Below are 27,739 nucleotides of genomic sequence, written 5' to 3'. Positions count from 1 at the left end.
GATATAAATTTGCATTCCTGAGTAAAGTAAGAAAGAAAGCCTTTAATAATTACTTATGCATTCTCCTAAAATTTATTGAGGGAGAGTTTTTCTTGTAGTATACACAAATTTAAAGTCAGTGTATGAAATATATCATGAAAAGATGTACTTTGAAAACTAACTACTTCATAAAACAGTAACTTAATAAATTCCAGCTTTTGTTTCTGGCTTATAGCCTTAGAGAATCCTAAAGATACGATGATTTGGAAAAATTAATTTAATTTGTAAGGAAATTGTTTTGAAGGGTAAACTTTCAGAAGCTGTGGAATCAAATCTGTAATCTATCTTAATTGCTCCAAGATTTTCAGGGAACTTCAAATACTGGTTTCTGCAGTTTTGTAAGTTACGAGTACTGGCTGAGATAAATTGGTTGGATTGAGTTTTTTCATCATTGGCTTAGTGGCACTTGAAGTGTGTAGACCTAGACTTAAAACATTCTGTAATTATCCTTTTCCCTTGCTTCAAGTACTTCTAAATGACTATTTCCATGGGCCATTAGAGCACACTAGGTGAGCTCCTCCTGGTGGCCATTTATTTAAACTCATATTGCCAAGCCGGTTTTTTTTTTTCTTTTTTTTTGGGGGGTGGGGGACACATCTTATTTTGATGTCTTTTCCTGGCATAAAAATAAGAAAAGAACACTATACCGTATTGATATCTCTACTATTATTGGGGAAAATCAATATTTGATTGGAGTAATTAAAGGAAAAAACCCACAATAAATGATGATACTTGTTAGAGTTCGGTGATTAGGTTCGTTATACTGTTCTCTCAAATTTTGTATGTTTGAAAATGTTTATAATGGAAGTTAAATAAAGAAAAAAGGCTGAGGAAATACTTTTAACAATCCCAGAATACATCAAGGTAAAAACATTTCTTTATCACTTATACCTTGTGTTAATTTCCTGTTTTTCTTGCTTGCAGAAATAGAATCCTTCCCCATTGAACTCCCCAAACTTTCATATTATGTCTTTATCAAAAGCTGGGGAGCAGGGGCCAGAGTGTTCTGAGTACACATTGAATTATATACTTTCTCCCAGTACGTTGTCCACCATTTTCTTATTTCTCCCTGTTTTCTTGTTCCTTGCCTTATTTGAAGGTTAGCTAGGAAATAAGAATTGCTTTTTCCTTCCCTTTAGTTCCTTTATGTCTACTTATGTTTCCATTTCAAAACTTTATAATTACATGTAAAATCACTTTCTAGTGGACTTAATTGTCTTGTAGTAGGGTAAAATTAGTTCAGTGTTAGAAATCATTCTTAGCCCTTTTGGACTTACAGTTAAAACAGCTATTATTTACTCATCCTCCTAGTTGAGAATTAGCAAGTAAAAATAGTAATAAGATACTGAGATAATAACCCTACTTCTCTCTCTTTTCTGTTTTTCATTCACACATACAGACACATTCTTTTTTTTTTATTGATAGTATTTCTTACATATCAAGACTTAAGAAATCACTGTGGTGGTATAGGTTATTTATTTATTAAAATTTTTTGTTGTTGTTGTTTGAGTCACAGTCTTGCTCTGTCACCCAGGCTGGAGTTCAGTGGTGTGATCTTGTTACACTGCAACCTCTGCCTCTGAGGCTCAAGTGATCCTCCCACTTCAGCCCCCTGAGTAGCTGGGACTACAGGAATGAAACACCATGTCTGGTGAATTTTTCCTTTTTTAAAAAATTTTTTGTAGAGACACGGTTTCACCATGTTTCCCAGGCTGTTCTTGAATTGCTGAGCTCAAGCAATCCGCCTAAGATTATAGGCGTGAGCCACCATGCCCAGCCTAGGTTATTTTTTTTAAATAGAATTTGTTGTAACACAACAATCCAGGAAGCTAAACAGTACATATATTTTTGTTTAAAAGGTAAAATGGAGTATCAAGAACAAAAAGTACATGGTGATAATTCTAAAAATTTCCTACACACATCACTTCTTAATGATGTTATTTTTCACTAGTTCTTTTTTTGTCACAGATTTTAGGATATGGCAAAAAATTATTTTGTTGGACTGAAAAAAGCACATCCAATCCTTGTTGGAATAGGTAAAATTTGGTTAAATTGCTGAATTCCACTGAGCCTCTGTTTTTGCACCTGTAATGCTTGGGTGGTGGTGGAGAATGTGTTATTTAATGTGAAAGCACTTTGTAATTAAAGTTAGCCATGTAAATTTAAGGTAGAATTTATTACTGACTGGTGACATCTTTCATAAGGAGGCATTTGCTGTACAAAAAAATTAATTTGTAGTATGTAATTAGCTACCCATTTGTAAATGAAAGAATTTTTGGAAGGAAATATTTTAATCAAATCTAAATCTACCACCACTAAATTTTCAGCTCTTAGGAAGGGCTTGGATTGTTTTACTCATATTTGTATCATACTGTCTTTTGCATATTTTTTATTCATTTACCAAACATCTATTCTATGCCTCCTCTGTGCCAGGCACTGTGCTAGGTAGGCTTTTACACATTGGAGAAGACCAACTTGGTCATTGCCTTTTTGGAGATTATAAAAGTGTTCAACACATGTTTTTTTTTTTTTATGGAATTTGTGAGAAATTAAACCAGGGAATGTTTTTTTTCCTTAATTTTTCAAATAAGTTTTTCCTAGACTGTTAGAAGATGATGGTTTGACCACTTTGGTGGTGAGACTGGGAATAATTATTGTTCTTTATTAAGGAAAATACTATTTATTAAATAAATAGTACTTGTTTTACTATTTTTTAAGCAGGAGAAAGTTTGTGAATGGAAGCAAAAAAGCCACTTTATTTTCAGCCTGAACAAGAAATTAACCTTTGATGTCATGAAATTCTCTTCCCATAAAATTGATAAATAGGAAGGACAAACAAGTTCTTTTTAAAACAAATAAAGAAAGAATAGCAAAATAGAATTTGTTCTTCTTTCTTCACGGCTAGGTAGTCTGGTCTGATTCATAGACCTAAAAAAGTCACATAAAAACAATCCAAGAAGTAAAAGTAAGCAGAAAAGACATAGAAATATGAAATCCTCCACTCTGTACTTTCAGTATAGAAAGCTAAAGCCTAATTAAGCCAGTTGTGTGTTAACTGTCACAGAAGAGATTAGGGCAGCTTGTATGGTATAAAGAATCCTTGACTCCTTCTCCGCTGAGACTCAGGAAACCATTGAGGATACATGGCAGGGTATGCTTTTGGTTAATTTTTTATGTTTTTGGAAGATTTTAAATAGGAACTTGACAGTTATGCCATGCATCTTTGCTAACTTCAGTAGTAATCTGATAAATGATCTGAGTGTGGAAACTAGTTAGAGCTAGCCATATGGTAGGGAAAAATTGTTTAAATTTGGATTTTCCTTGTGTTTGTGTGTGCTTTTAATTGGATTTTAATTAGTGTTGTAAACTGTGTAGATATGTACACATCAGAATGTAAAAGAAGACAGAGGATTAGGAAGAGGTAGTTTTTTATCAAAAATAAAAATTTACAAATTTCAAACATAGAATTGCCTTCTATGAAAATGTAAGAAGGCTGTGTCTATGGGATGATGTTTTCTTCCATATGTACTAAGGTGAACAAGCTATTATCCCTCACCCTTAGGGAGATTAAGACATTGTATTAGGGTTTTCTAGAGAAACAGCCAATAGTGAGTGAGTGTATGTATATACAGACACACATACACATATATGTGTGTGTATACACACAGACACAGAGACACATGTATATGTATGAGAGGGAATTTGTTAGGGGAATTGACTTATGAGATTACAGAGTCTGAGAAGTCCGAGATTAGGCTGTCTGCAAGCTGGAGAACCAGGGAAGCCAATGGTGTTACTCTCAGAGGCAGAAGGCAAGGCTTGAGAACCTAGCAGGGGACTGGGCTGCTGGTGCAATTTCTGGAGTCCAAAGGCAGGAAAACCTGGAGTTCTGCTGTCCAAGGATAGGAGATGAATGTTCCAATCCAGAGGAGAGTGAATTCACTTTCCTTTGCCTTTTTGTTCTATTTGGCCTTCCAGCCTGTTTGGATGATGCCTGCCCATACTGAGGGCAGATCTTTCCCACTCAGTCTACAAGCCAATCTCCTCTGCAGACATCATTGCAGACACACCCAAGACACAATGCTTTACCAACTATCTAGGTATCCCTTAATGCAGTCAAGTTGACACATAAAATTAACCATCCAGAAATATACACAAATAATAGAGGATAGAATATAGTCAGTATTATAATGGGGAGCAGAGTATATTTGAAAAGTAGAATGTTTATTGAAATGTTTCGGTCTGTTTTATTGTATACAAGATGGATTCCATGTTTTATCTTTTCATGTAGCCTATATTGGTTTCCCATATAATGTTAGAAAATATTTTGATATGCCTAGTTTGACTTTGTATAAAATAATGATGAATTTGGTCAAATAATATTTTAAAACATTCATCTTGTCTCTGGTTTTTCTACTAATGATAGGCTTTCTTTCTCCTCAAAAGTTTTTTAATCAGGTTCTGATGCTTGGGAAAACATCTATCAGCGATTTGTCAGAGCATGTCTTTGACTTAATTTTGGAGCTCTACAATATTGATAGTCATTTGCTGCTCTCTGTTTTACCCCAGCTTGAATTTAAATTAAAGGTAACTTGTAAAAATAATACGATTCTACCAACCAAGTTATTAGCAAAGAGCATTGTTTATAGCTTTTTAATTTTTACAGTAGTTTTAACTGAATGTAAGAGACGAGGGGGAAGTATTACTATTATTTCTTCACGTATTTGTGCCGTGTCTGTCTGTGAATCTTTAGTGCCTGGCAGGTGCCTAACAGATAGTAACTGTTTAATAAATGATTAGCAAGATGGTATTTTCCTCCAGACATTTTCCAGATAAATTCTAGGATTTGACTAACTTTTGAAATCTTAGCTATACATCAAGCTTATGTTTTCAAGGCACAGTTTATAGTAGTTCCTTTGACCACTGAGGCCATAAAAATAGTTTAGAGTTTGTTATCCACATAGTGTGAAATGCTTTCCCTTTATGCATATTATCTCATATTGCCTATGTTGAAAGTTTGTTTGCTTTTTATATAGTTCTGTGAATTTTTAATTTTTTTGAGACAGGATTTTTTTTTGTTTTGTTGCCCAGGCTGGAGTGCAGTGGTGTGATCTTGGCTCACTGCAACCTGTGCCTCTCGGGATCAAGCAATTCTTCCACCTCAGCCTCCCAAGTAGCTGGGACTACAGGCGTGTGCCACCACCCCTGCTAATTTTTGTATTTTTTGGTAGAGGCAGGATTTCACCATGTTGGCCAGGCTGGTCTCAAACTCCTGACCTCAAGTAATCCACCTGCCTCGGCCTCCCAAAGTGTTGGCATTACAGGCATAAACCACTACCCCCGACCCAGTGAAATTTTTTGGTAGCGTGTTCCTAACTGCTTTGACATTAAATTATGCTGTAAAATTGAGCAGAATTGGAGAATACAGTTTTCTTTTTCAAATCATTACAATAAGATTAAGTAAAGCTGGTTATAATTATTAATCTTTGTGGACCCCGAAAAGTTCTTAAATTATGTCTGTGTCTAAAAATTTGGATTTTCTTTCAAAAACAAAACAGTCCACATTGGTAATATGAACACCCGAAGTAGCCAGTAAATAAGTATTCTTCTTATATTCTGGAGTAGTTTTTGGTATATTTCTCAAATGAGCCATTCAATTAACTGGCCTTCCTGTCCCCCTTTTAATGTGGTTAGTGATTTGGTGAGGCAGCAGGTAGCCACACCTCTAATTATTTGTTGGTTTATATGATTTTCTCAAGTAAAAATATTGAGTAAATGCTATGCATGTTCCCACACACTATGAGAAATATAAAAATAAGGAAATTATCATCCCTGCTTTCAGCAAACTTAACATCTAGTATGAGAGGAAGAGGAAAAAAATCCAGATCTAATATGAGGCCAGATATTATAAGTGTCATAAGAGATACAAACAGCGTACAATTGAAGCAAAGGAAACAGCATGCAGAAGCATATAGAGGTAGGAAGGTTCCGGGTGAATTTGTGGAACACAAAGAATTATAATTGGAAGATAGCATAAAGTAAGTTTAAATCACTCCTGGCTGCATATTAGAATCTTTGCTTGTTAAGCCTTAAAGAAATAGCTGTCCAGGCACTAAACCAGACTAGCTGATTCCGAGTTTTGGGGAATACAGGTTTTTTTTTTGTTCTTCTTGTTTTAATTTTTTTTTTTTAAGTTTTGAGATGATTCTAATGTACAGCCAGGCTTGAGATATAATTACTTAGACGAATAAAGAAAGAATAGAGATGAGTTAGGTCATATTGTCGGGGCTCTTGGCATGGCAGGTTGTGGCATTGGTTTAAAATTTAAAAACAATTTGTGTAGTGACATTTCCATAGCACCTTGAATATCAGTGCCTTTTGATATACCTGATTCTCACACATTATGTTCAAGTCTAGTATTGTGACTGGCTCATTCACTTATCCATTGAGTCATTTGTTGGCAGTGCCAAAATCAATAGTAAAATTGAGGTCACATCCCTAGGGTGCCCCCAATATAATATATAAAACAAATTTGAGTTTTCACAGGTTTAAGGCCTCTTTTTACTGTTGAGCTCCTTTTAGAAATCTGGTCTATGTAGATGAAGTGTCTTACTGGGAGACTATAGCACATACTAATAGAGCTAAAAAGTATACTCACACAGAGTTTTCTGTTTTCTGTAGGCCTGGCCTCTGTCAGTGTCTGTTCTGAAAAACCACACATAGTTTTTCAAGGGTCCTGGGTAGGTTTTATAAGAGTTCATTTTTTATTTTGACTCTGAATAGAAATGAACTTTAATTGTAGGAGGGGCCTCTAACATTGGAACAAACTTTAAAGATGTATTTTCATGAAAGGTACTTCTTTAATGGAATTTGACATAATTAGAGCATTTATGATGACATTTAATTTTGTGAAAAGTATAGTGAGCATTTTTATGTAATTTTTCATTTAGAATTCGTGAAAGATTTTCTGTGGAATAGGAGCATCAGGGAAATCATGGCAAAGAATGGGCAGCCTTATTCTGAATATCTACTGCATGGTTTTAAAGCTGTGATTGTGTTTTATTTTAGAGCAATGATAATGAGGAGCGCCTACAAGTTGTTAAACTACTGGCAAAAATGTTTGGGGCAAAGGATTCAGAATTGGCTTCTCAAAACAAGCCACTTTGGCAGTGCTACTTGGGCAGGTATATGCTTTTGGTTTCCCATTTAAAAGTAATACATGATTCTACTGACCGTTTTTTTAAGAAACATTATCCACATTTGAACTGTGTTCTCTGGAATCATAAAAATGAAGGATTTTTTATGTTAAAAGTTTTGAAAGTTGTTAATGACTGGCTATATTTATGTTTACTCTTTTTAGTCTTTATCCTCAGTAATTTTTAAAAGATAATACATTTTAAAGCTATCTCTTATGGTATTATGACCATGAAGTTAATATTATTACTTTAAGGCAGTGATTAATTCCAACTGAAAATACCTCTTTGGGAGATATAGCCTCTCTACAAATTAATTACAATTAATTAGGTTGTTTGGAGATATTGACAGGATAAGAGTATTCACAGAGTGAATAAAGAAATGACTATTTATATTTCTCTTCCTAACTTCCTTTTTATATTTCTCAGTTAAAGGAAATGATGGCCTGGATTCCTTGCATGGTTTGAATGATGCACAACATCCCTGAAATGGTTGCAAAATTTTGAGTGTGTTTGTGTATGTCACTTTTCTGTGAGAGGTATTCATCCCTGACCTTGAAATATTAAAAGCCCAACAAGTGCCTTGGCTGAAACCTGCTTTGACTCAGAAAAAAAGAGAAATTTTCCCCTCAAATTATTCTCATAACAAATAATGCAGTTAAGTCATAAACAAACAAGTAAGATCTGGCCGGGCGCGGTGGCTCATGCCTATAATCCTAGCACTTTGGGAGGCTGAGGCAGGTGGATCACGAGGTCAGGAGATTGAGACCATCCTGGCTAACACGGTGAAACCCCGTCTCAACTAAAATTACAAAAAATTAGCCGGGCGTGGTGGCAGGCACCTGTAGTCCCAGCTACTTGGGAGGCTGAGGCAGGAGGATGGCGTGAACCTGGGAGGCGGAGCTTGCAGTGAGCTGAGATGGCGCCACTGTATTCCACCCTGGGCGACAGAGCGAGATTCCGTCTCCAAAAAAAAAAGGAAGATTTAAAGGCCCTGATTTTATTTTCTTTGTGTTGAAATATTTGCAATGGTATGACCACTTTCTTTACATTTTAATGAAAACTGTCAGTGATTACTGTAAATTTAATATTTTGGTCTCATTTTTCTGATTTGTTAAAAGAGGATATAAGTTGTGATAAGTGTTTGTTAAGCTTCAGATCTCCAGTCTGATTTCTTGTTTCTTATTTAGCTCAATAATTATATTCAGTGAGTCAAGTTAAGCCAACTTTTTTCTTTTAAATACAGTGGAAAGTTTTTAGACAGTAGGGAAGAATATCAGTTTAAATTATGCAACTCAATTTAAAGTTTAATATTTTAAAACAAAAATACTTTTACTGTATATATATTTATTATATCTTTAAATTAAGACTTGGATTAGCCGGGATGTATTTTATGGGTTTTTAGCTGGAGAAATCCTAATGTAAATGTATATGTCACCTTTCTATTATGTTGTAATTTTTCCTTTTAATATTAATAACATAAAACTTACACAGTATTAAATGACACCAACTTTAAGGAGTTAGTCTTTTAAAAGACATCTTAGTATATTTATTTTTAATTGTTGTAAGGTGCATGTTTACCTGAGAAATGGTAAAGTATATAGGATTGAGTACCTGAATTCAAAACACTCAGGAAGCTATATGGGACCAGAGGCTAGATTTTATAACTTTTGGGAGGGGAGGTATACTTCATAGAGCATATATGCTTTTTTTTCTAATTTTTATGAGTAATTTGGTGCTGGTTTTGAAGACTTTTTCACCCTCCTTTATAATGCTAACTTTAGTTTCTTAGGTGTTGAATGATGTAAGATTTGGGAGCCTTTTGATTTCATAGAATTAAGACATATGAAAATATCGAATGGAAAAATCTTGGCTTCACTTTAATGTTCTTGATACTTAATTTTTTTAATTACTATTTTACATTCTGTGATAAAGTATACAGACTGAACATCAGTGGTTGAGAGACAGCTAAACATCATGTGCTTCCTGACGGAAGAAGACAGTGCCATCTATGGTATTTTGGTAGTCTGGCAAAAAAAAAATTGACCCAAATATGATCAAGTCTTTAGATCTAACTACCAGTTTACAGGATTTAGAAGAGAGAGGAGCCTGTTAATTCACATCAGAATGATACAGTTAGCAAAATCTAAATATGGAATAAAACCATACACATACACAGCGGTTGCTCTAGCAAATTACAGGAAAAAAAGAGTTGGAGGGAAAACAAAAGATTTGAGGCTTAAGTGACATATCAACCAAAGAATTTTAACTTTTTAGGGATACATACATATTTACAGATGTAAAAAGTGGCCTTGCCATTAGTGGCAATGTAATAATGGTGATGATTAATTGGATAGTAGTAATTTGGGTACACTTTTAGAGTCATGTAATATACTATAGGGTTTAGTGTGAGATCTGCCATACATTAGTGAATGCCCTATATTTAAAAGGGAATACTTTAGGGAAAGTTTTCTTTCAAACATAGTTTGGGATTTATGATGTTTCTATGAACTATATATGCACACTTGCATAAATAGATGTATTTGAGAGTATAATGTTGATAGGAATTTTTTTTGTCATTCTTATATTTGAGCCAAATGTATATGGTTTATTCAGGTTCCTTAAAATCACATAGTTCTCACAGGAGATTGCCCTAGTTTATATAGAGTTTCCAGAGCATTCAGACATACACGTATACCAGAAACTTTGTAAAATGGTTTGGTTCTACTTTGCATTTTCCTTCATAAACTGTTTTTTCTTTAATTAGGTAAATATAAATTGGGTACAGATTTAACACGTCTGTTTCTCTTAATTTTAAAGATCACTCTGTGCTTTTATATCTTATCAGGTTTAATGATATCCATGTACCAATCCGCCTGGAATGTGTGAAATTTGCTAGCCATTGTCTCATGAACCATCCTGATTTAGCAAAGGACTTAACAGGTACTGTGTATATGTAACAGCAAATATTCTTACATGCTCTTTAGTGGAAAAAAATAAGTTTCATGGGGAAAAAAAATCCCTTTTTTGGGGGGTGGTAGGTGAAGTCTTGTTTTAGTTTAAGGTCATGGAAGTTGTTCTCTGAAGCTACATTTTTTTTTTTTTTTTTTTTTAAATAGAGACAAGGCTCGCTATGTTGCCCAAGCTTGCCTAGAACTCCTGAACTCAAGCTCTCCTTCTGCCTTGGTTAAATTAGTTTACCTTGACTCACCTAAGTTCTTAAAATATTAAAGAACATTAGTCTTATAATCTAGTCAAAGTCAAGACCTGTTCAAATCCAAATGTCTAAAATAAGTTTGGAGTTGTCCTTAAACTAAGAAACTAGTAATTGTTCCTGGAGACAGACATTTTTGTAGATGCTTCCAGACTACGTAGGAACTATGCTGCAGAAATTCTAGCTTCAGGCCGAGCACAGGCCAAGGTGGGCGGATCACCTGAGGTCAGGAGATCAAGACCAGCCTGACCAATATGATGAAACCCCGTCTCTACTAAAAATACAAAAATTAGCCGGATGTGGTGGCATGCGCCTATAATCCCAGCTACTTGGGAGGCTGAGGCAGGAGAATCACTTGAACCTGGGAGGCAGAGGTTGCAGTGAGCTGAGATTGTGCCATTGCATTCCAGCCTGGGCAACAAGAGCGAAACTCTATCTCAATAATAATAAAAATAAATAAAACAGCAGATATTTTACCAGTTTCATCCTTTTTGGGAGACATCCCACTTGGAGCTTTCTGATTTCCTACTCACATCTGCAGTGCTTAGACTGCTTGCTCTGAGCTTCTGCTATACGGCATTGACCTTAGGGTCATCCATTCTTCCTCCCATCTTTGCTCTCCCCTTCCATCCTCCTCGCTTCTTTTTCCCTCCTTTCCTCTTCTTGTGTGTGTGTGTGTGTGTGTGTGTCTGTCTGTCTGTCTGTCTGTTTCTACACCTCCCCTTTCTCCTTCCCTTTTTCTCTGGATGTTCCTTTTTCTTTAGCATCCTTTTCTTGTGTTGCTAATACAATGTTTTCTCTGAGAGTGTCAATGGTAGTTTTTTGGGGAATTTTTCTTTTTCTTCCAACGTGTCTGTTTCTGCTATTTGTTTTTTTCACCTTATATTTGCTTTTGTCTTTGTTTTCCATGTTAAAGGCTTTCCCCAAATGATTGGCAATCCGAGGCCATCTGCTCATGATTAAGAGTGGGGGGGCTAAATCAAAAGCTGTTTGGAAAGCCCTGAGTATATGCTTTCCTCAAATGATTGGCAATCTGTGGCTGTCTGCTCATGATTAAGAGTGGGGGGCTGAATAAAAAGCTGTAAACTATTTGGAACACTCTGAGTACATGGTTGGGTCTGTCAACTCTGAACTTCACTTTTGGGTTATCAGAGTTAGTTGTTTGTTGGGGAGCCCTTAGTTTAGATACTTCCTCTTCATCCTATCAAATTTCTAATAGAAAAGTATCTTATCTAGAAGTTAAAGGTGAGTTACTAATGTGTTTGGGAAAAGAATGATGGGTTTCTGCATTCACATTTCAGATTAGATGTCACATAATCCCCTTTTGGGGTATGGTATCCATGCCCTCAACCGTTTAGTGTCCCCCAGTTTAGAGCTACTGTTCTATATTTTTATTATAGTATTTATCTCCAGACTTCTTTTGGTGTGGAATAGGGGCAGTCTCCTAGATGGATTTCTCAAACAGCCTTCACCTAGTCCTTCCTTCTCTTCCTTGTTTCAAGATCCAGACGTACTTGTTGCTAGTCCCTATGCCTTTTGAAGAGTGTAGTGTATATTGAGTTGGTTGCCCTGTTTTTCCTCTACTGGCTTAGGATTTTGTTTTCCTGGGAATCCAAGGTTGATTATATTGTTCATCTGTTTTTCAGAGCCTATTTTTTTTTCTCCCGTCGTCTCTTACTTGTTCATGCCATTCCAATGGGTTTGTTCTCTAAAGTATTTAGGTGTGTTGTATCTCCAAAATATTTTTAATTGTATCACTCATCTTTAAGGAGCTTAAAGAATTTTAAATAATTCAGTATGCAATAATTGTTCACATTTCTCTTAAAATTTATCTTTTTTCTAGAAAATGATTTTAGTGATATATAATCAAAATGATAATTTTAATATTTATGCTACATTATTATTTTCATGCTTTCATTTTAGATTTTGAATTTTTTAAAAGTAAGGTTTATTGCTTAGTTGTGATTTTTAAATTGTTTTTTAAGATACAGGGTCTTACTCTATTGCCCAGGCTGATTTTCAGTTTTTTTATTGAAATATTTAAATCATGTTTTTCAGTTATTAAGTAAAACCCGACCCCTGCTTTTTTGCTGTTGATAATGTGTAGCAGTGTGCACCAATTTGATTTGTACATGGCTAAATAGAATTTCTCTTTCATTGAACTTGCTGTCATGTTAGGTTACATAGGCCACAAAGGATTTATACTGACTGAGTAGGAGGGAGACAGTGCTGGAAATATCCTGCCAATGTATACCTTTCCTTCTTAGGCTCATATTGGCTTCCTATCTCCTCTTTCCCAGTAGCCGTAGAGAGTCAGTCATTTCTTGCTTTTTAACTTCTACTCGCTGTTGCTACAGATGAGGGCTTGCTTTATCCTTCTGTTATCTCATTCTATAGAAGATTCTTTCTTTCTCCCCTACCTGAAATATGACGGCAGGTTTCAGAGGTTTTCACTGCTAGATAAAGTGATAAAAGTGTAAGAGTAATAAAGCAATCCTTGCTTTTGTTTGAAAGAGTGAGGCTTGAGGCTGGGCATGGTGGCTCACGCCTGTAATCCCAGCACTTTGGGAGGCCGAGGTGGACAGATCGCTTGAGGTCAGGAATTTGAGACCAGCCCAGCCAACGTGGTGAAACCCCACCTCTACTAAAAAATAAAAAATTAGCCGGGTGTGGTGGTGCACGCCTGTAATCGCAGCTACTCAGGAGGCTGAGACAGGAGAATTGCTTGAACCTGGGAGGCAGTGGTTGCAGTGAGCCGAGAGATCGTGCCACTGCACTCCAGCCTGGGTGACAGAGCAAGACTCAGTCTCAAAAAAAAAAAAAAAAAAAAAAAAAGCGAGGTTTTTTTTTTTTTTTAATTGGTTTCAGTCACATCTTCAGTTATTTTCTTTTAAACCCTATATACCCTGTTCCATTTTACATTTCTCCAGCTTCATTCCTGACTTGCAGGATCATTTCACTTTATCCATGTGAACCTTATATTGTAGTGCTTCTCAACCTTATCAGACCCAGTACCTCCCTTTTTAAGCAAATAATTTGTAATTCTCCCTTGGAGATCCTTAAATAAAATGAATAGATAAAACAATCCACTTAAAAAGTTAAAAAATTAATTGCCCTATTTGTAATATACAGGAGAAACAAAAGGGAAGTAGTTTATAATGAAGTAGTATATATTGTAATATTTAAATGTTTGGATATGACATAGATAACAGATGCCTCCACAAGTTTCTCACTTAATTATTCTCTGCCACAGGGGGATATGGAAAGCTCTGTGAATCCTAATTGATAAGGTATTTGGATGACTACCTGAACACCTAACTCAGATTTATCTATATTTTAGAGAAAATATCAGAGTCTTTTCTACAGTTTTTTTTTTTTAAACTTAGAAAAAGAAGTGTAATTAACTTAAAATGTGCAGATCCTGAGTGTTCAGTTTGATGTTTGAAGAGACAGTGAATTTCCATGATGCCAAAAAGTCCCCCTATATCCCCTTCCAGTTAGTTCTCTCACCATTTTCTGGTTTCTATTTCTGTAGGTTGGTTTTGCCTGTTTTTGAATTTCATATGTGTTGAATCATACAGTGTGTACTATTCTTTTTGAGGGTGGGGAATGGAGAGAGATCTGGCTGCTTTCACGTAACGTGTTTTTGAAATTTATCCTGTATTGTTAATTTATTCTTTATTATTATTCTGTTGTATGAATATACCATAATTTGTTTATCCACTTCTTCTTTTGATGGTTATCTGGGTTGTTTCTGATTTGGGGCTATTAATAGTGATTACTGTGAATAGTCTTATACAAGTATTTCTGTGGGCTTATGTTTTTATTTCTTTTTGAAAACAGTAATGAAATTGCGGGTCATAGTGTAGATACATGTTTAACTTTATAAGAGACAGTGAAAACAGTTCTCCATATTAGTTATACTGTTTTACATTTGTACCAGCAATGAATGAGAGTTCCAGTCATTTAGCATCCTTGACAACATTTTGTGTTTTCAGTCTTTTTGTTTTTAACCATTCTTATAGGTTCTTAAACTGTTTTAAATGTTTTCAGTGTTCTTTGTGGAGATAAGCTTGTTTATTGTTTTCTTTCCCATTTGGGTTTCATCCTTTTCCTTTGTCCTGTGACATTTACTTGTTGTCCATCTGCCAAAATTTTGTCGACACATCTCTTGTTGTGATCTCCTCTTGTTATTTGTCCCTTTTAAAAAACTTTTTTTTTGAGACAGAGTCTCGCCCTGTCACTCAGACTGGAGTACAGTGGCACGATCTCAGCTCACAGCAACCTCCATCTCCTGGGTTCAAGCAGTTCTCCTGCCTCAGCCTCCCGAGTAGTTGGGATTATGGCTGTGTGCCACCATGCTTGGCTAATTTTTTTGTATTTTTAGTAGAGACGAGGTTTCACCATGTTGGTGAGGCTAGTCTCCTGGCCTCAAGTGATCCCCCTACCTCGTCCTCCCAAAGTGCTTGGATTACAGGTGTGAGCCACCACGTCTGGCCTTTAAATTTTTTTTTTTTTTTTTGAGACGGAGCTCTGCTCTTGTTGCCCAGGCTGGAGTGCATTGGTGTGATCTCCACTCAGTGCAGCCTCTCCCTCCTGGGTTCAAGTGATTCTCCTGTCTCAGCCTCCCAAGTAGCTGGGATCACAGGCATGTGCCACCACCCTTGGATCATTTTGTATTTTTAATAGAGAAGGGGCTTCTCTGTGTTGGTCAGGCTGGTCTCGAAATCCTGACCTCAAGTGATCTGCCCGCCTTGGCCTCCCAAATTGCTGGGATTACAGGCGTGAACCACCACACCCGGCCAGGTTAGTGAATTCTTAATCAAGTTCCCAATCTACCAAATGGAGAGGAGGCTCTTACTACTCAATTGGATGTCACGGCTCTTTTTTGACTGAAGAACTAATCTTCCTTCTTTCTTCCTTCCCTTTCTTTCTGGGCTCTTAATTTTCTTGAAACTTCTACTTAGGTATTGTTTTGCTAGGGCTTATTTTCAAGGGTATCATGCAGTGTTTTAAAAATATTTTAGTTATTAAAATTTCCACTGTAATAAAATGTTATCTTTCAGAGTATCTTAAAGTGAGGTCACATGACCCTGAGGAAGCTATTAGACATGATGTTATTGTGTCAATAGTTACAGCTGCTAAAAAGGATATTCTTCTGGTCAATGATCACTTACTTAATTTTGTGAGAGAGAGAACATTAGACAAACGAGTAAGTATGAATAAATAATTATTACTAAGTTTTCATTTTTAATACTTGAAGTTTAACAGTATTTGAAAATATATTTATATATATTTAAATATAATTAGCCTTTTTTAGGGGAGTGGAGGCATTTTAATATTTAAAATTACCTTTATGAGGTTTTACTTTCTGTTACATTAAATTGCATCAGTTTTTCTTCATTAAAGATATTTGTTCTAATCCTAAAAATAAGACAGCTCTTAATGGTAGTCAATGTTTGTCCTGTATACCAGTGTTAATGATAAGGGACTTTTGTAAAGGCCTGAGATACAACTTCTCTTATGTTGTTGACTCTTCTTTTTCTTTCTCCTTTCAGGGCTGTTGTTATATGGGTATGAATTGATAGTTGTCTAGCTGGTTGTGTTATAATCAACATGGAATAGAAAATGAAAGATGTTTTCAATTTAGCAAAGCTAAACCCGATAGAGCACCATGCCTCTAGCCTATTTTCTGTGACCTCAAGCCAGCTTTTTTGAATGAGTACCCACTAGCTCCACTCATTAAACAATGAACTTGTTATGTTTGTGTTTCATACTGCATGGAATATATTAGGCACTCAGGAAATACTTTGATGAATGTTCATTCTGTCCCCCTCCTGATTGCCATAATGGCATCTAAGCCTCATTTAGGCATAAGAGTAATTTTGGTGAAGGGTGAGACTTTCTGACTTATTTAAGCGCTAATTAGCAAAGAAAGTGGGAGGCCTGCTTATAGGTTGTTGGAATATCTTTGACTAGGTAAATTCTTTAAAACATTGTAGGCTGGGCACGGTAGCTCACATCTGTAATCCCAGCACTTTGGGAGGCTGAGGCGGGCGGATCATAAGGTCAGGAGATCAAGACCATCCTGGCTAACACGGTGAAATCCCGTCTCTACTAAAAATACAAAAAATTAGCTGGCTGTGGTGGCGGGCGCCTATAGTCCCAGCTACTCGGGAGGCTGAGGCAGGAGAATGGCATGAACCTGGGAGGTGGAGCTTCCAGTGAGCTGAGATCGCGCCACTGCACTCCAGCCTGGGCGACAGAGCGAGACTCCGTCTCAAAAAAAAAAACATTGTAACAGGTTGATTGTGCCATCTCCCCTGTTTAATACTCTCCTTGATAATGCTGGTGGTGCATGGAGGATAAGTGGGCAAGAAGCGCATGGTTTTCCCTTCAAATCTGTCGGTATCCAGAACAATTTATTTTAACTGATAAACTTGGACTTATATTTATTGAATATTTCGTTGTGGTATTAGTGAAAAGGGCCAAAAGGCATGAAGAGGGAAAGGATATTTGCATTGTTCATAGGATAATAGCCTTCTAAATACCTTTTTTCGCAGCTAGACTTAGAATTTGAGCTGTTTTTGTGTATTGTTGGGATCGTAATGTATATTTTTGATCATCATGTTATGTTGTATGGTTGCTTGGTTCATTCATATAAAAATTGAGCACTGAAAAATAATTGACTATATATATGTTCTTGGTAATATTAGAATATGATGTATCTTTAAATTCCCTTTGAAGAAAAGGGAATTAAGAGATACAGCATAGGGAGTTAGAGATACAAAGTTTTTATAAACAAATTGAATACTTATTTTTTGAGACAAAGTCTCCCTGTGTCACCCAGGCTGGAGTGCAGTGGTGCCATCACGGCTCATTGCAGCCTTTACCTGGGTTCCAACAGTCCTCCTGAGTAGGTGGGACCACAGGCACGTCCCACTATGCCTAGCCATTTTTTTTTTTTTTTTTCTTTTATTAGAGACAGGGTCTCACTATGTTGCCTAGGCTGGTCTCAAGCCATCCTCCCACCTCGGCCTCCCGAAGTGTTAGGATTACAGGCATGAGCCACCATGACTGGCCTGAAATCTTATAAGACTTGTAGAAGTCTTTTATTTCAATAAGTAGTTGGTGGATGAATGAGATAAGAACTATTCTTAATATACTGTAATTAAGTGAAAGAAAAGCCAAGGGAATAATTTGTTGCTATGAATGACAGACCATAGCAAAAGAAAAAGAACCACAAAGGAAAAAATTAATAATCTCTGCAGATTCATGATGTTTTCAACATTACCAGCTTCCTTTTGATTACAGTGCTGTTTATGTAAAATTAAAGAATGAACTTATTCTAAGATAATTAATGCCAGATGCACTGTAACAAATATACACTTTTTAAAAAAAAGTTGAATACATTTCCCTTATACTTCAACTCAGTCCCAGATGTACAGAATGGACCACTGATAAGTATTTTTACATTCAGCATTTGATAAAGCCAATATCATATATGCTTTTAATACATCTTAATTACTATTATTTGTAATAGTGTAAGTATGCTCAATATAGACTACAATTTAGAAAAAAATTATGAGGGATGGGTCACAGTTTATCCATTTAATTCTGTCTTTGTCTTTTAATGTTTGGTTTCTTGAGCTGGCTGCAGTGGCTCACGCCTGTAATCCCAGCACTTTAGGAGATTGAGGTGGGAAGATTGCTTGAGGCCAGGACTTGGAGACCAGCCTGGGCAACATAGACCCTGTTTCTACAAAAAACAAAAATAAAAAATTAGCTAGGTGTGGCATTGTATGCCTGTAGTCCCAGCTACTCTGGAGGCTGAGGTGGGAGGATTGCTTGAGCCCAGTTGTTCGAGGCTTTGGTGAGCTGTGATTGCACCACTTCACTCCAACTTGGGCAACAGAGATCCTGTCTCTAAAAATGCATGAACAAAAATTTTGGTAGCTTGTTTTTCCTCACCAATTTTAAGTCACAGTATGTAGAGTGTGATTAGCTTTTGTTTTCAGGCATAGGTGATAGGTTTAAGACATGAAAGCATTAAAGTTCTTTACACGTGTTGATTTTTCTCCCATACTTTACATGGTAGAAATATTTATGTGATAGTTGTGTGCTTTTTTTATAAACGTAGTAATTATAAATTGATATTTAGTATCTGAGACTTAAAAAAACGTATAAAGGGAAGGAAAACACAAAACTAGGAAACTAGACTTTTCTTAATTTATATAATGGAAGCCGTTTTACTTTATAAATAAAACTTTTTGTTTTTAAGTGGAGAGTACGCAAAGAAGCCATGATGGGACTTGCCCAAATTTATAAGAAATATGCTTTACAATCAGCAGCTGGAAAAGATGCCGCAAAACAAATAGCATGGATCAAAGACAAATTGCTACATATATATTATCAAAATAGTATTGATGATCGGTAAGTTAAGGATGCTATAAATATTTGGTGACTTTGAATGTTATATAACTTGATTCATTGTTTTATGCAAACTGTTTTCTTTATGACCTTACACTTCCCTCAGTTTTTAGTACAAGGTAATGGTAGTGAGTGACTGGGCTCATTCCCACCCAAGCCATAAATAAAGCAGTAATGTACATATAACTTTAGGGATGGGTACAGGTTTTACGTTCCACTTTCGTATACTGTATTTGAACAGTAATATCTAAAAATAGGTATGTGTATAGTTATAATTTTAGTTCATAGGTAATTGTGTTACAAGGATCTTCATTAATTTTTTTCAAATAAAACTTTAAAAACCTGTTGGATTTTACACATTTAAAAACAATTTCTACTGAAGGCTAAAAAACAGTTTATAAATTTATATAAAAACACATTATCTGAATATAATCTTAATATTTTTTCCATTCCAGGCTAAGATTAGATCTTGTATGGACTGCAGTCATTTATTAGTTAATAGAGCTCTAAATCCTGCTTATAGTCTGAAATGATTTGATAGGTTATTAGTGGAGACCAAATGATTTTGCCCGTAGCAGATCAGAATGAGAAAATTAAGAAGCAGGTCACACTAAAATTTTAAGAGGCATAGATACTAAAAACTGGATTATCTATGAAACTTTATAGTTGTTTTTATAAAATAGAAGTTTTTGTACTTTTTGAGGGTATGGCATCAGTGCACAAAGAATTACATTATGATTTTTTAGGACTTTTTTAAAGTACTTTTAGCCAGGTCTGTTTTCATGATGATGCCTATGAAAATGCAAAAGAATCTTAAGAGTTTCTTTAGTTTTGACTTAGAAATTTAGAACTTGGCATTTGAAAGGACCTGGCATATTTTAAAACTGTATTATACAGATAAAGAAAAAATCCCTGGTACATAATGTGCCCAACATCCTGAAGCTGGTAGTTGTCTTAGCTGGGTGTAGGGCTGTTTTCAGTACATCCAGCTAAATCCTGTTTTGGTCCCTTTCTATCTACAGACAGAAGGTTTTGATTTGGAAATCTCATTTCCACTCAGAGCAGCAGGAACTTCTTTAATATATGTTCTTTACATAGTTTTGAAATTTTATATACAACTTTAGAACATTACAAAAAAATCAATACAATGCCTTCTCTGCTTTTTTTGTAGACTACTTGTTGAACGGATCTTTGCTCAATACATGGTTCCCCACAATTTAGAAACTACAGAACGGATGAAATGCTTATATTACTTGTATGCCACACTGGATTTAAATGCTGTGAAGTATGTTTCAAATATCAAACTCTGTTCTTTTCATCTTTTGCAATATATTGTATTTTATGGAAAAGAAACTACAAACACCTGTATTTTAAAATGTAATCTATGTAGTGTAAACATTGTTTAAAGGGTTATGTCATAATATAGTACTTGGCTATTTTTTGCAGAAAGTACCACTTTAAACATGAGATTAAGCCATTACAAGCAATTGAAAAATAGAGTTGATTGACATGAAATCTTTTAGGATTTGAGTTTTCTATTCATATTGTTGGTGTCTCAGGAAACGTTGATGTACCTATTCTTTTTTGTTTGTTTTCCTTAAGGCATTAGAAACATTCATATTATGAAAATACTACCTTTTTATTCTCACTTGGTGTACTGATTTGCATTACGGTGGAGAGCAGTAGGCTGCAAATTTTGTGCTGCATAGCCTGAGCAGCACCGTGTTATAGTTTGACATAAGAGTAAGCACAAATACATTTTTATTACCGCATGTCATTCAAAAAGTACTTTTGGGTGTTTAGGTAAGGTGGCATTGGCATGTTAGACATGGAAAAGACATCTAGTCTAATTGAATCATACTAAGGGTTAGGAAATTGAAGTCTTAGAGATTTGCTTTAGGTTTTAGGAAATGTAGACCCTTAGTATTCCAGCAAATGTAGTTTACAAATATTAAGGGTTAAATGTTGAGAAATTTGAGAGATCTAAGGGGCTGTATGTAATTTTCATTTGTACCGCTGTTTAATGAGACTTTTGACTTCATTTCTTCCATGGAAATAATTATATTTTCTGTTTATGTTTTATACAGAAATAGTGAGGAAAAGGTTGTAAAGGGGAGAAATACACATTTTTTTTTTCCTACTTGCTGTATTTCAGGCACTGGAATTTGTATTATGTATAACTGCTTTTGTGCTACAGCGGAAAAGTAGGTTGCAAAGAGATCTGATTGCCCACAAAGCTTAAAATATTTACTGTCCGGCCTTTTACAGAAAAAGCTTGGCAACCCTGGTTTAAGTGATATTTTTCCTGTTTTACATATGATGAAATGAATCACACAAATGTTAAGTTCCACAGAATCACACAAGGAGTAAGAGGGAGCCAGGATTTGCACTCAGTCCTGCTTGGTTCCAAAGCTTGTTCTTTTTCCACTACACGTAGTAAAACACATTACTCTCATATTTACTTTTATTACTGGTAAACTTTTCTCTGGAATTGAAATACATCCTAAAATTATTGGCTTGTCATAGCCTAATTGGTGGCTCTTTTTCTCATGGCAAAATTAATTGATAGCCCCTTAAATTGGATGAAATATGGTATTTATATCATATTTGAAACTACCTATTGGAAATCATAGTAAATCTAGACTTCTCTACTCAGCCCAACTATCATTCAAGAGTAAAAATGAAATGTCACTTTTAAGCAAAAATGAAGAATTTGCCAGTCCTACTTGAAAAAATTACTAAAGAATAACCTTGTTTTGGTAAGAAAGGAAATTAAATCTATAAAGAAGTAATAAGATTCAAGAATTTGAAATACTTCTATAAATACAAATAATAAAGGACCGTAAAAACAGTAATAATACAGTTTTATTTGCAAGGGGTTGGGAGTGTGGATTAAAAAGTAGGTAGCATGTAGGCCAATTTTTAGCCAGTACCATACACCACTGCAGTACTATGTGAGATTTCCTGAGTGTCCCTGGAATCCTCCTTCCTATGGTCCTGCCATGCCTGGGCAGGGCTGGAATGTCTCCCATGGTTCTGACTGGTTGATGCCTGATGCCTTTGTGAAAAATTTTGACTGCAGGTGGGTCCTATCAGATAACAGCATGTAAGGTAATAGCTAAGTAATGAGTATGAAGGTGTTTCAAGGTTCTTTTATCATGTTAGTGAGGGCAGACATGTTGACTAACTATGTTATAAGTGGGCATTTAACAGTCACCTCTGAAAGCAGTTAAAATGTATAGCTTCCAAACACAGAGGAACAAAAAATAATTAATGAAAACTTTAATACCAGAAACAAAATAGAAAACAAGAAAAATAACAACAAATACACAAAGTATAGATAGTTGTTATAAAACTAAACATGTCAGATATCACTCATCACTTAAATGATAAGTATATTTAATTGAATTCAAAAGTGAAACAGTGCCATTCACAAGAGATATATTGAAAAGTAATGCCATTGAAAAGTCGAAAGTAAATTCCAATCTGGACCAGTACTCAAAAGGAAAGGCTTTGATTCTACAAAAATGGTTGGTGAATGAATGGATATTTATCTGTTTTAAGATAAAGCATTTAGGGTACATATATATCATTTTTTAGATGAATTTCACTTTAACCAGCTGTTTGTAATTAGCTGACCAACTATTATGCTTACCAGTATTTTAGTACTTTATGTTTATCTGTGGTTGTTTTCTCCAAAATCCATTACCTTTTTTATTATGTAATAATAAATCACATATATATGTTATGAAGCATAGTAATAAAGTAAAAATACCTATGAATCTATTACCCAACTTGTAAACTTTTCTCCCATTCATCTTCCTCCCAGAGGTAACCTCTATCCTGGTTTCTTGTTTCCTTTAAAAATTTTTTTTAACATGTATATGTATATGTATGTGTATATATGTGTATCCCTCAGTAATATATTTTTGCTTGTTTTTGAATTTTATGAAAGAAACAATTGTGTATACAGTGTTGTGTGTCTTTTTTTCTATTCTATTTCCAAGATTTAGTCATAATATACATAGCTGTACCTTATTCATTTCACTGTGATGTAGAATTGCACTGTCATTAATCCATAATTTTATTCCATTATTTTGATATCAGAAATTTGAGTCAATGCAGAAAATGGATGTCTGTATTACTTCCTTTTTTATTTTTTTACTATTTCAAATAGTGCTACTGTAAATACTTTTCAATTTAATATACACATGCAAGAGTTTCTTCTCTAAGGTATGAATATGAGTTATTCTCAAATTTAGCTACTTATTGAAATCACCCTGGGAGGTTTAAACAATTGACAACTAAGTCCCTCCTTCAGAGATACTTACTTAATTTGTCTGGCGTGTAGTCTGGGCATTTTGATTTTAGAAAAGCCTTTCAGGAGATTTTAATGGGCAACCAAGGTTCATAATCACTAGTATATAGCTAGAAGTGGAGTTTCTATGTGCCTTTTCATCATTGTAAACTAGTGTCAAATTGTTTTCCAACATGATTATACTAGTTTATACTCCTACCAGTGGTTTATCGATTTCTGCATCCTCCTGTGTATTATCAGACATTAAAATTTTTCCTAATCTTTTGAGTATCAAATTTTCTTATCTTTAATTTTCCTGAATGCAGATAATATTGATCTTTTATAGTTTTATGGTCCATTAATGTTCTGATTTCACCACACTCCCCACTACTATGTATTGCAGCACCTGTTCCTCTTTATTCATTTAAATTACATTCTAGTCCTGAAGTCATTTGAATATATGACTACGACTTAGTTTGAAAGGGACTTAAAAATAGCTGCTTGTCAGGCATGTTCCTGGTAAGAACTTGTTTGGTTAGGATTCCTCTTATTTGTTGAAAGAGCTATATATTTTATTCTCTGACTACTTTTCTTTGGGGAAGACAAAGTATTTCTTAGATTTCAGACTTTTTATGTGAATCAGTTTTTGAATAAGCTCCTAAGTAAACTAAATATCTTGATTACTGAAAAAGAGAACAGTGTGTACTTCCACCTCTCACAAGTTCCCCAGAACTCCTATTAGCGACAGTAGTAGAAGATGGTATCGGGATCTTTGTTGTGATCTTGTCTTTTATTAAACAAGTTTGCGTCTAGATAGTTTTTTTTTTTTTTTTTTTTTTTTGAGACAGAGTCCAATGGGTAATTTGTCAGTTGGGAGCTAAAGGTTGGAGGACAGGTCCTCTTCAACATTTGGACAGGCCACTGACTGAAACCTGATGGTAGCTGTCTTTTTTCTTCGAGTTGCAGCAAACTTGTGGTTTGGTAACAAGGAGATTGTGGGAACTAATTGTCTATTTAAAATGTCAGGTAACAAATATGAGAATATCCAGGCTGTAACTGGAGTTTTTACATTTACTTAGCAACAGAACTGCAATTCAGACTAATATTAAATAGAGATTTTTCCTATTGTAATACTGCTTCTCCTAGTATAACTTTTTTCCCTTTTTTAGAGAATTATTTATAAAGGCAGTAAACAGGCACAGATTGCCTTGCTGGTTAATACAATTTTATTAAAATACTTGAAAGGACAGTTCCTATAAACATGTTATAATACAAGTTCTTAGAGATGGTCACTTTTTGATTTAAGCTATAGCCATAATAGTTTATAATGGGCTTTAAAACAGCTTGACATTTCATCTTTAATGAGTAAAGTAATTTCCCTTTTATTTTAAGTGAAAGCAAGCTTCAAAATCTAGGCCTTTCAGAAGTTAAAATGATTAAGTGTATAGGAAAGAGGGAATACATTGACTTTGGAGTTCAGAAGTAATTTTACAAATGACTACCCCGTTTCTTTGAAAATTAGTTTAATCATACAACTCTTGTTAGATTTTTAGTCCTCTGGAGTATGAACATTTTGCTTTCAATGTTTATATTCTTAAACTGTGCTTATGAAAATTTATACAACTTAGTAACTTGAAATTAGTAAAGTATAGCTATTTAAAATATAACTTCTAAGATGAAAATGTCCTAATAATGTTGCTTTGCCAGTACCATTTTGACGTGACTACTATAACGGAATTCAAGTGTCCCAAATTTGAACTAGTTTATCTCCTTTAAAAAATCCAAAGGCATTTTTCAAACATATTGTTAAAGGAGAGAATTAAAATATTAAATGGTGTTCTTTGTCTATTAAAAGAAAAAGAGTTTTTTATATGCCTCTGTGTTACTGCTTTTTGGCAGTGCTTCATATGTATGGTAATAGAGGTTAATAGAAGTGTAGAATAATTGAAAACAAACTGATGAAAAGTATTCCTTGTTTTTGGAGATTTCCTTAAAAATTTTTAATTGTGTGGCTCTATCTGTAATCAAGTATTTCATTAATTATTCTCTATATGTTAATATAATATTTATATATTATCATATATTAAACAATATTATAATACAATATTGTTGCTTATATATTGAGGACCTGTATGATTATTTTTAGATTTAAATTTCTCCCTGAGAACAATACACCTATTAAGAGAACATCAGAGTTTTTGACATATAAAAATACTCACTTATGAATAATTCTAGACTTTAAAATTTAAATAAGATTTGTCTTAAGAAAAAGTATCCCCATTCTCTAATAACTAATTCTTCTTTTTATATTTTTGATTCCATTTCATCCTGCCTGCTACAATACCTTACGCTGTCAGTTATTCCTTTATTTCTCAAATTTATAATTTCTCTGGTTAATTCCTACCCTAATTCGACCACTGATCATTTCTTTTGATCCTGCTGTGTTATATTTGATTCCATTCTTTATCTCTACACATTATCAGTTGCTTAGTCCTGTGAATTTCATCTCATCTCTGTCATCTCCTTTTATAATTTGAACCTTATATAATAGTAATATTCTAGAGAGATTTTTATTCTGTTTTGTTATTTAAATGTGTATGTTTGTGTGTTTCAGAGCATTGAATGAAATGTGGAAATGTCAAAATCTGCTCCGACATCAAGTAAAGGATTTGCTTGACTTGATTAAGCAACCCAAAGTAAGTAAGAATTTTTTCCTTCAATGTTTTTTAAAAATATGTATTTTAATTACTATTTACCATTGCTGCTATGTGTTAAACAATTCTTTCTGTTTGCAAAAGTTGTAATTGTAGAGGTTAGGATTCCTTGCTTAGAAAACTCTTAATTTTTAAGAAACTTATTAGATAGAAAGTGATAAATGTTTATATCTGCAAAAGGTGATACCCAACATTACAGAGAGTGTGGGTCTATGTACTCAAAGTTTTTTGGTAGCTTTAAAATAAAGATGTAAACAATAACTCAGCATTATTGAAACCATAGAAAATCAAAAGAAATTACGCTTTATGTTGCCACTCTAAGATGTTCCCTACTTTTTTGTATATGCTTGTGGTTTTAAAAAGTTTCAATAATTATGTAATTATAGTTAGGTATCTTGATGTTTTTACTTAAAATTAATATTTATGGAGATTTTAATGTACTACCTAGTATTTATAATGTAATGATGGTATTCATCCATTGGATGTATCATATTTTATCTTTTATCAATCATTTAGAATGATTCTAGGGTTTTTTTTTTTTCCATTGAAATGCTGTATGTAGACATGTAAAAGGCATAATTCATCTAATAAGCAGTGTGCCTGGTCATTTTAAATTGCCTTCAGGGAAAACAAGAGTATTCTTTTTTCTTTTTCAGTTTAGAGTGCTCTTTCTCAATCTCCCTTCCACACATACACTTCATAGGACAGAGGTCATTGGAGCAGTGTTGTTTTCATCTAAGGGGTGAAAACTTTCACCTTTTCCCTAGGCATAAATTCACCAATTGCTCTACAAATCAAAAAACTCACACCATTTGTTTGAGTGGTTTATAGTGACCCTCTCACTATTTTTTTAAACCTTCAGATCACTAGTAATAAGACATTTTGTACCACCTTTTTGCCTAATTGAAGCTTACATTTGAGTAGTATTTTCGTTTTATAGGTTAACAATGACCTCTTTGTGTTTTATTGAACATAACCTTTTTTCTGTGATTATTGACTATATTGAACCTGTTAAAATATGTTTTCCTTGAAAATAAATGACTTTAAACTAATTGAGTGATTTTGCTGTTTCCTTTCTCTTAAACCCTGTTAAGTTAGTATGTTTTAGCCAATAAGCATGTTTCAGTTAGTGTCATAATGTGGTAAGTTAGTGTGTTTTCGTTAATAATCTCTGATAAAGTGCCTCTCTTTGCTACTTGGAGCTCTGTATATTTATCTGCTTCTGGCCAAAGATGTAAGAGTGTTTATTAAAATTTTAAGATGTTCTTACTTAACATGTATATAAAATTATTTGTGTTTAGGCATTATCGAAATCATAATAGCATCCAGGTAGTATGTTAAGTGTATAAATCATATGTTGAACAGCATGATGTGTGAGATTGTAATCAAATATAACTTTGTTTTTGATTCTCACTGTTCCTCTGAAATTTATGTATTTAGTTGGAGCTTCTTCATTTTGCCTGTTTGTTAAAAATTGGGAGGGTCTTAGACTTTCCTGCTGAGTCATACATGAAATCACTAAATACTCAATTCAGCTAGAATGTCTCAATTCAGCTAGAATGTTTTAGTTCTCTTCTACAGTGTGGAATTTTCTTTTTGCTTGTCTTAAAATAATTACCCAGTTATCCACATTAAAGATGGAGTTCTCATTCATGTGTGATGGGTTTGAAAATGTAACAGAATGGAGGAGGATAGCCCAGCACCGCTTCGTTCCCCCCAAATAAAACAGCAACAATAGACATCTTACATGTTGCTAGACAGCTGTTAGATGCTTTAAATTCCAAATAGTTGGGAATTAATTCTTGAACTTTATTACAGTTTAACTCTCAGTTCTTCTTAGCAAGCTCATTCT

General features: G+C 34.5%; 1 protein-coding gene across 7 annotated transcripts in view; it reads left to right on the top strand.

The window, feature by feature from the left end:
• Positions 1-27,739, top strand: part of PDS5B (PDS5 cohesin associated factor B) — a 190,245-nt gene that overhangs the window by 86,894 nt on the left and 75,612 nt on the right. For all 7 annotated transcript variants that reach the window (XM_032150509.2, XM_032150506.2, XM_032150511.2 and 4 more), the window contains exons 8-14: positions 4,486-4,626; positions 7,108-7,223; positions 10,081-10,175; positions 15,513-15,658; positions 18,728-18,879; positions 20,048-20,161; positions 25,788-25,869. In XM_032150509.2, the coding sequence (XP_032006400.1) occupies positions 4,486-4,626; positions 7,108-7,223; positions 10,081-10,175; positions 15,513-15,658; positions 18,728-18,879; positions 20,048-20,161; positions 25,788-25,869 (846 nt within the window). The remainder of the gene's footprint in view (positions 1-4,485; positions 4,627-7,107; positions 7,224-10,080; positions 10,176-15,512; positions 15,659-18,727; positions 18,880-20,047; positions 20,162-25,787; positions 25,870-27,739) is intronic.

The sequence above is a fragment of the Hylobates moloch genome, unplaced genomic scaffold, assembly GCF_009828535.3.
Source record: "Hylobates moloch isolate HMO894 unplaced genomic scaffold, HMol_V3 SCAFFOLD_4, whole genome shotgun sequence".
Lineage (NCBI taxonomy): Eukaryota > Metazoa > Chordata > Mammalia > Primates > Hylobatidae > Hylobates > Hylobates moloch.
Note: the sequence above shows the minus strand (reverse complement) of the source record. Positions and strands in the feature narration are given on the sequence as shown.